The following is a 10,454-nucleotide window of genomic DNA, read 5'->3' as shown; positions in this document are numbered from 1 at the left end:
CCTTGACGCTAGGTAACCCCTTACGACCCCACCTCCTCTACAAGCTCTACTAGTTTCCTTATTCAAGAAACAAAATGTGCAATAAATGCGCGGAGTGTGTTAGAGTAGTTTTTGAACGGTGACTTGAATTCACGCCTTTAAATTTCGGTGGCCCATCGATCCGCGGTTCGACTCTCAACGACGAACTAAGGCTGGCCTAAGTGCCTAAGGAAGCAAAAAAAGAAATACAAACAGAAACATGCCGCAACCGAGGCTCAGGTGACACCAAGATTTATTGTACAGTCGAAGGAACGTCGCGGTGCTCGTAGCGCGTACGAATCTCACGATTAGACTCTTATCTGTGCCTGAGGTGCGTGCGTGAAATCGTGGGTGCTGCATCTGGACCAACAACGATAGCTACGTGGGAGTTATTCGCGAAGGTATCTCGCGGACACGACGGATTCCTCTTCTACGGTGGCAACTGGTTTAGCAACGTCGTGACGAGTCCGCCCGTTGACATTTCTAATTGCCGTTTCGCAGAGCACCGAGCGAAGGGTGCGTTCTATTACGAAGCAACGTAGTTTTTTAATAGAAAGAGGCATTGGACGAGTTTGTAGCGTCGTCTCATGGAAACTGCTGTGAAGGTGTCTTTCTGAAGCCGCGCTTAAAAACGATTTTTAATCAGCGGCCGTAGCCGTGATGGAAAACACCGGTTCTCGTTAGATCACCGAAGTTAAGCATCACGGGGCGGTGTACTGGGGAAAGATGGGAGACCACCTTTTTCTCCCGGTGCGCTGCTGCTGCTGGGCCCCGAAGGAGAGAGGAGGGGAAAACAGAACGGGACTATAGTTCGTTGGGCAATATAAGCAAATATAAGCTTGAAACGCCATCCTGCCAAAATTCAAAGCAATCGGAGGCGGGCACCAACTATTCTTATGAACTTTGGGGGGTGATTTTACCCCCTAAACATGCAACTGGGCCAAAATAAGAAGACACGTATTTCTTATTTTTCGGTTCTCTAAAACATATCCACGAACCAAAGCAATCGGCGATGAACACCTGAAAATCTTATAACTTTGGGGGTTGATTTCACCCGCTAAATATGAAAACGGGCCGCTATAAAAAAACACGTATATCTTATATTTCGGTCCTCTAAAACATGTCCAAAATTCAAAGCAATCGGAGGCGGGCACCAACTATTCTTATGAACTTTGGGGGGTGATTTTACCCCCTAAACATGCAACTGGGCCAAAATAAAAAGACACGTATTTCTTATTTTTCGGTTCTCTAAAACATATCCACGAACCAAAGCAATCGGCGATGAACACCTGGAAATCTTATAACTTTGGGGGTTGATTTCACCCCCTAAATATGAAAACGGGCCGCTATAAAAAAACACGTATATCTTTTTTTTCTGTCCTCTAAAACATATCCAAAATTCAAAGCAATCGGAGGCGGGCACCAACTATTCTTATGACCTTTGGGGGGTGATTTTACCCCCTAAACATGCAACTGGGCCAAAATAAAAAGACACGTATTTCTTATTTTTCGGTTCTCTAAAACATATCCACGAACCAAAGCAATCGGCGATGAACACCTGGAAATCTTATAACTTTGGGGGTTAATTTCACCCCCTAAATATGAAAACGGGCCGCTATAAAAAAACACGTATATCTTATTTTTCGGTCCTCTGAAACATGTCCAAAATTCAAAGCAATCGGAGGCGGGCACCAACTATTCTTATGAACTTTGGGGGGTGATTTTACCCCCTAAACATGCAACTGGGCCAAAATAAAAAGACACGTATTTCTTATTTTTCGGTTCTCTAAAATATATCTACGAACCAAAGCAATCGGCGATGATCACCTGAAAATCTTATAACTTTGGGGGTTGATTTCACCCCCTAAATATGAAAACGGGCCGCTATAAAAAGACACGTATTTCTTATTTTTCGGTTCTCTAAAACATATCCACGAACCAAAGCAATCAGCGATGAACACCTGAAAATCTTATAACTTTGGGGGTTGATTTCACCCCCTAAATATGCAAACGGGCCGCTATAAAAAAACACGTATATCTTATTTTTCGGTCCTCTAAAACATGTCCAAAATTCAAAGCAATCGGAGGCGGAGACCTGTGAACCTCTCCTTGTAAGAAACATAAGGATCATCCTTACATGTCAAGGGGCCCCGGTCGGTGCGTGGTCCAGCGTTAATTTCCACCGCACCTTACAGAGACCATAACTCACCCCAGCTCACGAATCAGCCATCATTTCGTTCGTGACAAATCTCGAAGTTGCTCTGACGACGAAAGCTAACGCAAACGTTCAATAAAATTGTTTGTAGTACCAGCTACTGTAGAGCCTGCGAACGATTCTATAACCATGTCCTCCACTGCTCATTCCGGAGACAACGAACGTAACATGTCAGCCATTCGGAACGAAGAGAGAGGCCACGAGGGCATGCTCGAGTTCAGAGCAGAGGACATCAACGATATAATACGTCACCTAATTATCGGTAAAATCTATCGACACTACCCTACTGAATCGGAAATATTTCCAGTATTCTCCGAGCTGCAACGATCTTTTCCAGACCTGAGACCTAGAGTCGCGACGACCTTGTTACTCGGTTTGCCAGCCTACGTCCTCTTGATGTGCATAAGGCACACGGATCGTTCAAACGACGACGAGAAAGTGAAGTCGCTGCTGAAGAGCTACCTGTTCGCTGTGAAGCGCGTGGTGAAGATCCGGAAGCAGTTCGAGTCCAACGTGCTGTGGCTCAGCAACACCCTGAGGTTGCTGCACGGTATAAAACAGTACTCCGGGGACAAGCGCTTCCAGGTCGAGAACACGCCGAGACAAAACGAACAGTGTTTGAGGAATTTCGATTTGAGCGCTTATCACGTAGCGCTGAGTGACGCGGCGCTCTGGATCTTCAAGAACATCATGACGAGCTTGAATGAGAGGATTTTGGCGCTGACGGTGCCAGCTCTCTTCGAACACGAGGTCGTACCAGGCTTGGATGACACGTCCGGTCGACCCAGGTCCTTCACTATGGGGGAAGAGCCAGAGTCCACGCGGCTGAAGCTCGATAAACTTCTAGATGAGCTGACCTCGGTGTACAAAACTCTTCAGCATCACAGTGTCGATGCCGAAGTCGTGGTGCAACTGTTCAAGCAGCTTTTCCACTTCGTGTGCGCCAGTGCCCTGAATAACTTGCTCCTGAGGAACGAGCAGCCCTGCCATTGGACAAAGGGCATGCAGATAAGGTTTGTGGCAATTTCTTGCTGGCTTCGTTTCATTTAATTTCCCGGGCGTTTATCCAATGCTACCTTCTCCAGGCACAATATAAGCCGTTTGGATCGGTGGGCAAGGGATCGGCAATTAGAGCAAGCATCGGAAGTGCTCCAGCCGATCATACAAGCGGCACAGCTCCTGCAAGCCCGCGAATCGGGCGAGGATGTGACCTCTGTGCGCGAGATCTGCAACAAACTAACCGCTAAGCAAATAGTAAAAATTCTAAGTTTGCATAAGCCCGCTGATGACTTTGAGACGCGCGTGCCAGATACGTTTATCAAGAAGGTACCGTCCAAGTTGGACGGACGTGGCGAGAATCACGGACAAGTAAGTGGAGGCTGAAGTTTTGGAGGAGGTTTATTGTTTTGTAGTTTGTAACGATGGGAAAGCGACTGAATTGGGATTTTCCTTTCCAGCTGCTTATGGATCTAACGTATTCGTATCCGATGACACTCCCATTCAATCCGTCGAACATTCGGTTGGAAGATATCGATGTACCGGTGGCACTTCATTTGCCCATGCTCAAGAAGGTGTGATCACGGTAAAGCAGAATTTTACAGACCCTGCTGCGCATGTAACTTTTAATTTAGTAAAACCATCTAACGAGTAAATTGGCCTAGACTATTTATTAAAGAAACAAGGAGAAACGGAGGGGAGAAGTTTGCGATGACAATCATTATTGCTGAGTTAGATAACGCATCGAGCGGGTCATCGACATCAAGGTTTGTATTTCTTTTTTGCACGAGTAACTTGTATTTTTTTTTTAGCATAATTCCCATTCGTGTCCACATGAAGAAGTCGATTTAAAAAGAATACGTTCCCCGGATAGTCATCCAGTCGTAAGTAACACTTGTATTTTTCGTGGGTTCTTTGCGTAGAGCGGACTATCATTTATTTATTATCGGATTATCATTTATTTTAGTGTCATTCTCACTGGTACTATCGAAAAATGATAGAGGCAATAAATGCCAGTGTAGGCAGTGACGACAACGAATGCCTTAAAAATTATAAAATCCTTCCAAAGGATGTGGAACAATTGGTCAACAAAAAATTGGAACATTTTATTTCTCATGAAATAAAATGTCTCTCAAATAAAATGTCTGTTCTCATTTTTTTGAAAAAGACCCTTCTACATGGGATGACCAGGCTTTCCAAATTGGGCGAAACATCATGAACGGATTGAAAGTGTTAAATAACACCGCTGAGCGTGGCGTTAAATCTTATAGAAGAATATAACAAAATATTATCAAGAAATGAAGAGGAGAAAAAATGTATACTGGAAAATGTGATGGAATATAGAAAGCGGTATCCTGACGTCACAAAACAGAACTTATTAAATAAATTATTAAAAATTTCATAGTGGCCGTGGGGTTTTAGTGGGTAAAAATTCCACACTACCCTGGCGCCCGCGGGAGTTTCCCTTCTGGAGGCGTCGGGGTGCCTTTTGAAGATGTCTCCACGTTAAAAAAAACGTTATAAATTTTTATTTGTAAATTATTTTTTTATAAATTTTTTTTTTTGACTTGGGGAAATCTTCAACTTTACCGCTCGAATTGTATCAAACTTTAATTAAGAGTTACGAGGCAACACTAATATTTCCCGCGGCTCCCTGATTTCGCATCAGGTTCGTTCGCATCCAACACCAAAAGAAGGAATCTTACAAATCCTACAAATGCTTGCGTTTCAAAAACATTAAGTTCCTATAAACGATTCGAATTCTTTGTCGCGTAGAATCGATTGAGTTTCGATACACGACTAGGACCCAGTCAGATATCTGGGAGTGTACCCTCGATGGTCTTCCGCAGCCACACGTCCTCGCGCCAGACTATAGCGACGTTGCAATTGATAATCTACAACTATCCAAAACTCGACGGCAACGAGGGAAGGGGGAGAGTGTATAGGTTCGAAACTGTAATCAGATTGCCTGAACGGTGCGTGTATCAATTACGTTTGTCGTAAGCCGTGCTAATCAAGCACAGTCGGCTCAGACAGCGCTGTGTGACGGAGATAATGCAAGGAAATGGCGAGAATGCGTTGGCCTCCAGTGCGTCCCAGCTACCTGCTGACGACTGAGTAATTGCCCGTACTAGTAACGGCGGAAATAGATCATTGTTCCACGAAGACTGCATCAGTCAAACAGTAAGAGGCTACTTCTACGAAACGAAGGAAAAAGACAAAAGTACAGGAGGGTAGTGGCACCGAAGCGTGCGGGGTGGGTGCGTAGAAGACGAGCAGAATAGAGGAACGAAAAGTGAAGAAAATGGGGATCTCCTCTCGGGGGGTGACTCTAGATTCAGCCTCGTTTCTCGGCTCATTAGTTACCAAATGGCAGTCAACGTGATTCACACAGCTAGTTGCCTTTTAGGCACTACTTAGGCGTCGCGAGGCCCAAACACCAGACCATCGCTTCGATTATTTTCACGATGGAGCAAAGGGACCGTTGGGCTTCTAGATTGGAGGAAATCGTTCGCTGAGATTCTGGTGGCAATCGGTGGTTCCCGGCGGCTCTTTGCCGAGACCTGCCGCTTTCTGGAACTCACGAATGAAAAGGATAATCTACAGGCGCGAAGGCTGCATTCCTCGGTATCGAAGCGACAAAACTTTCCGATTCAGCTGTTCCGAGCCGAGGAGCTGTATGGGCGCGTGCCATTTCGAGGAAATTACGTGTCAAAAGTCACTCTGTCGGTGAGCTCGGAACTTCCCTAACCCTCGCGAACGGTTCACGGGCTCCCTAACGTCGCGCCCTTTAGAAGTGGATAGAGCTGTGGATAGAAGGCTGCTCGTAGCCGTGAGGTGGTAGGGAAACCAGGCGATAGGTATAGTTTAGAGTTTGAACCGCGACTCGAGTTCTTGAAGCTCACGGCTCGAAGCTCATTTTAACAACACTAATTGAGGATGAAAATTGAGTCTGAATAAGGAAATTGAGTAAATGTTATGACGTTTTGAAGTATTAACATTAGTAAGTAGCATTTCTGACGGAAAAGGAATTGTCCTTGTACTTTGATGCTTACCGAATTTGTCTTGGAACGCACTATCAACTCATCTCTTAAAAAACAAATAGTTCCATTTAAAAAACCGAACTTCACCATCGTATCTTTTAAAATAATAATCGAAAAAAAATCGTCTGCGCTAATAATTGGCCCCCTCGAACTATGCGACGCAATATTTTTAAAAAATTTTTTATCTCCAATACATTAGGATATATCCAGCTGTTCAGTCTTCCCGCGGATACTCTGTAGATAATTCTGCCCTCGTATAATTAACCCCTCGCGGAATGAAGGATTTATTTCAAGCGCCTAGCCCTTCAATCCTCGACGTTCGTTAATCAAGTCCATTACGCGTGTTACGAGCACGTGTGTGGCGATGTCGGATTCAGATATGCTTTAATCGTGCGGCCCAATCTTGCGAACAGTAATTTCAACGTACCTACGATCGGCCCACGCGGGGCAATACAATCAGGTAATTTAGTGGGCTAAATCGGAACCTACCGCGAGATAGATTGCATTGTGGATCCTGAAGGTACCGACAGGTTGTCAAAGCTGAATGTCTTGAACCTAGCCACGCTATTTGCTTTGTCGAAGAGGTCAACGCATCGTATCATTGAATGTTCTTCATCGTATTGTAGGGGAAGGTGGGGTAGAACGGAAGGCTTAACTTTGGAGGGTGATAACTTAAAATCGGGAGAAGGAAAAGACACGAGACTTCAACAGGAGTCTTCAGTGGACCTTGGACTATAAGAAAAACAAAGTCATTGTTAAGAAAAATCTTTGGGAACGACGGAAAATGAAATTTTCCGGAGGTATTGAAATCTTCGCCTCGCTGAAATGGTGGGGTAAGACGGAACACCCACTCGAAGACCGTGTAAACGTACAAAATCTTTATTTTTATGATTTAAAATGTATTGATTTATGTTAAAATCTATAAATATATGTTTTAAGTGTAACTGTTGCAAATAAAATATAACAAAAATATATATTATACATATGAGAGAAAATATTTTATTAGATAGCATGAAAATTACGGAAAATAATCAAATATGAATATAATATCGTAAAAGAAGGATAGATTGATACGGTTTGTTTATTATTTTATGAACAAAAATCACGTACAAATGTATCATCCTCCTTTTCAGCGCTGGTGCAGGTCTCATGGGCCCACCCTTCACGTGCAGTCATTTAGTAAACATTTAATATTTACACTTCAGCGCGAGGTAAACAACTTTTTATATACGTCAAAATGTAGCGCAAGGACTATAGAATCCAACGATGTACTTGCCGTTATTAATTTTCCAAATTCAAGTACCGAAAAGTGGTCGAAAGTCCAACGCAATATTGAAACGTCGATACCGGAAATTTTTCCAACTCTCTTAATGGAAAAATAACGCGTGCAGGGGTCTATGGTCTATCACAAAATGCTATGAGGACCCTTTGGTTCCATGTCTCGCGATACCAACTCATCCGCAGCTCTTATCAAACAGAAACATTGTTGTTCCGTTTTACCCCCCGTTCCGTTTTACCCCACTTTCCCCTAGTGGTAGCCGTGTAAGTATGTTCGAATCCTGCAAAGAAGCCTCTGAGCGGTCCTCTTGGCAAGCACGAGCGCCCGTGAACTCCCGCGAATGTCCGCGAGCGCGTTCAAGGGGGCAAGTGGAATAGTGAGAGCGGAGTGTTTGTGTGTTTGTTAGTACAAATTTGTAACTTGTAACGGTCCCACCGTCTGGGGTATCGTCACGGGTACCCCACCACTAGGGTGGCTCTTATTATCGACTTTTGAATTTTCTTCGCGGCACCCCCCAGAATAGTTCCGAATAATAAGAGAAGAATCTCTGTGTAAAGTTTGACCCCGATCGAACAACGGAAAAAGGCGCCCCTGCGCACTTGGACATTTCAATAATTATTTCACAGCTCACAAAATCGATTTTATATATATCCTCCAAGTTTCTCTCTCTCTCTCTCTCTCTCTCCCTCCCTCCCCCTCTCCCTCTCTCTCTCGCATCAAATATCAGTCTCAAATAACCCGCATTTTTCTCAACATCTTTTACTTCTCTTTATACAAACTTATTGATTACATAAAATATATAAAAAAATTATGTTAAGTGATTTTATTAGAAATGCACTAAAAACTAAATTAAAATGCTCTGAAAACTAACAAATAATTACACTCTTTTTCTGGTGCGACAAACGGTTTTCGAAAAAGACCGAAAAACTTAAAAACAAATTGTATTTCAAATTTTGAAAGTTTAAATCCTTCTAGAACACTTTTTATTTGTGAAGGCGAAAAAAAATTGTATTGACTATTTTTTTTTTAAGATTTAAGGGGTGGGCGTGTACAGAGATATGCCAAAAAGATACAACTTTCTTTTCGACATTTTCAATGTTCGATGTGTCACGAATGTTTCCTGAAGATTTGGCACCGAAATTCGCGAAAATATCGAAGATATGGACATCAGAAGCGAGGTATCCAAATGCATTTTTCTCGAAATCTATGATGTCTGTATCTTCGATATTTTTGCGAATTTCGGTGCTAAATATGGAAAATTATTTTTAATTAATTCCTAAAGATCACCTATTCTTTTGGGCTCTAGACCGGAACCTCCCCTTAACGAAACACTCTCGAATCTTCGTCCCGTTCATCAGCAGATAGCGAAGGCGCATACATATATTACGAGAGCGTCATACGGATACCGAATATGCAAATGAAATCTTATCAGAGGCATATCGGAATGTCATGTGTATCATCGTCGCGCTTCTGGCGTAATCTTTCTCCTGGCATCGCGTGCAACGTGTTACAGTAGCAGTCGAGGATATTTGTCAGGGTCTAAGCTGTCTCAGGGCACGATAATAGCAAAATCTTGAAATAATGCGCAAATTCTTTGTAAATAATTTATTATTGTTCCTACACGTTTCGATCACTTGCTACGGCGATGTTTTCAGCATCCGCCGTTCATTGTTAAAAGTATTTGATGGGAAAACGTATCTAGTAGTTTGAGATAGCTGAGATTACAGTGGATACTTAAGGAGGTTCGATACCGGAGCAAAAATAATGAGAAATCTTTGAAAATTGTTTTGATCTAATGTCCAAAGTGTGGTCCGCGTTGTGTTAAAATTTCAAGTCGATTGACAGCACGGTTTATGACAAAATTGAAATCAAAGTTGCGCTCTTATACACAGGCTGTTATGGGAGAAACGATAAAATTTCTATAAATATAATCAAATGATTTTAGCTATAATATTCCTATTATTTAAAAAAAATCGATATTCAGTTGAATTCCATGCAGGTAATATTGCAGCACGTCAAGCACTGAATTACCATTTGCAATTGCCATTTCCTATTTTGACTTCAAACAAAGTTTCTGCAACTGTGACGCGAAATCATTCGTAGAACAAATTACACACATATTACATGCTCCCCTTTTCGACAAACAACGCAGTGCGACAAAATTTAACTTCTCTCGGACTTGTAACATTCAATAGCCGTTTCTTATAGGTTTTCGTGCCCTGAAAACGAATCCGCAAACCGTTTGTTGCCATCACCCTGTGTTTTTGAGAAATTCGATTTTGAAAAAAAATGCAAATTTTCAACTTTGAACATCTTTTGCGTCGAAACGGTAATACTTATTGTGTTGCTCTTTGCGTTAAAATATTCTATGAACCCTCCCGAATACAACGATATAAGTTATTATTGCATTATGAACATTTAAATATGTTTAAGCACCGATCAAAGAGAACAGGACGCTCGAAATGCACCCATTTTTGAAGATATTTTTCAATTTATTTCCAAAACTAAGGGTCGAGGAGAAAATCTGACTATTCCACGCGATTTAGCAGACATTTTTCCATAGGAAAGCGTCAACAGAAGTGGTAAGTCACGTTTTGTTTTCAATACAGGAACGAAAGAGTTTGGAAAAACGTGCGGCGCGGACAGTGGTGGTCACGCGCGTTACGCGATTCTGCGACGCTGAGCGGCAGTGGATCCACCGCCGTTGACTACCACTGTCAGCGCCGCACGTTTTGCCAAACTTTTTTGTTCCTGTATTGAAAACAAAACATGACTTACCAGTTCTGTTGATGGTTTCCTATGGAAAAATGTCTGCTGCATCGCATGGAGTAATCAGATTTTATCCTAAACCCTTAGTTTTGAAAATATATAGAAATATATCTTCAAAAATGGGTGCATTTCG

General features: G+C 42.5%; 1 protein-coding gene across 2 annotated transcripts; it reads left to right on the top strand.

Moving 5' to 3' along the window:
• The first annotated feature begins 64 nt into the window (after positions 1 to 64).
• On the top strand, positions 65 to 3,983 carry LOC143378258 (unconventional myosin-Va-like). Of its 2 annotated transcripts, none has more exons than XM_076830009.1 (5): positions 65 to 349; positions 2,325 to 2,495; positions 2,571 to 3,246; positions 3,319 to 3,601; positions 3,691 to 3,983. In XM_076830009.1, the coding sequence occupies exons 2-5, from the start codon at positions 2,363 to 2,365 to the stop codon at positions 3,808 to 3,810; spliced, it is 1,212 nt and encodes a 403-aa protein (XP_076686124.1). In that variant the 5' UTR covers positions 65 to 349; positions 2,325 to 2,362; the 3' UTR covers positions 3,811 to 3,983. The 2 variants fall into 2 exon arrangements, with proteins under 2 accessions (XP_076686124.1, XP_076686133.1); XM_076830018.1 differs by having other exon boundaries at positions 2,214 to 2,495.
• Positions 3,984 to 10,454: the final 6,471 nt, after the last annotated feature.

Source organism: Andrena cerasifolii, chromosome 1 (assembly GCF_050908995.1).
Source record: "Andrena cerasifolii isolate SP2316 chromosome 1, iyAndCera1_principal, whole genome shotgun sequence".
In the NCBI taxonomy this organism is placed as follows: Eukaryota; Metazoa; Arthropoda; class Insecta; order Hymenoptera; family Andrenidae; genus Andrena; species Andrena cerasifolii.
The sequence above is the reverse complement of the archived record's forward strand: the minus strand, read 5'-3'. Positions and strand labels throughout refer to the sequence as shown.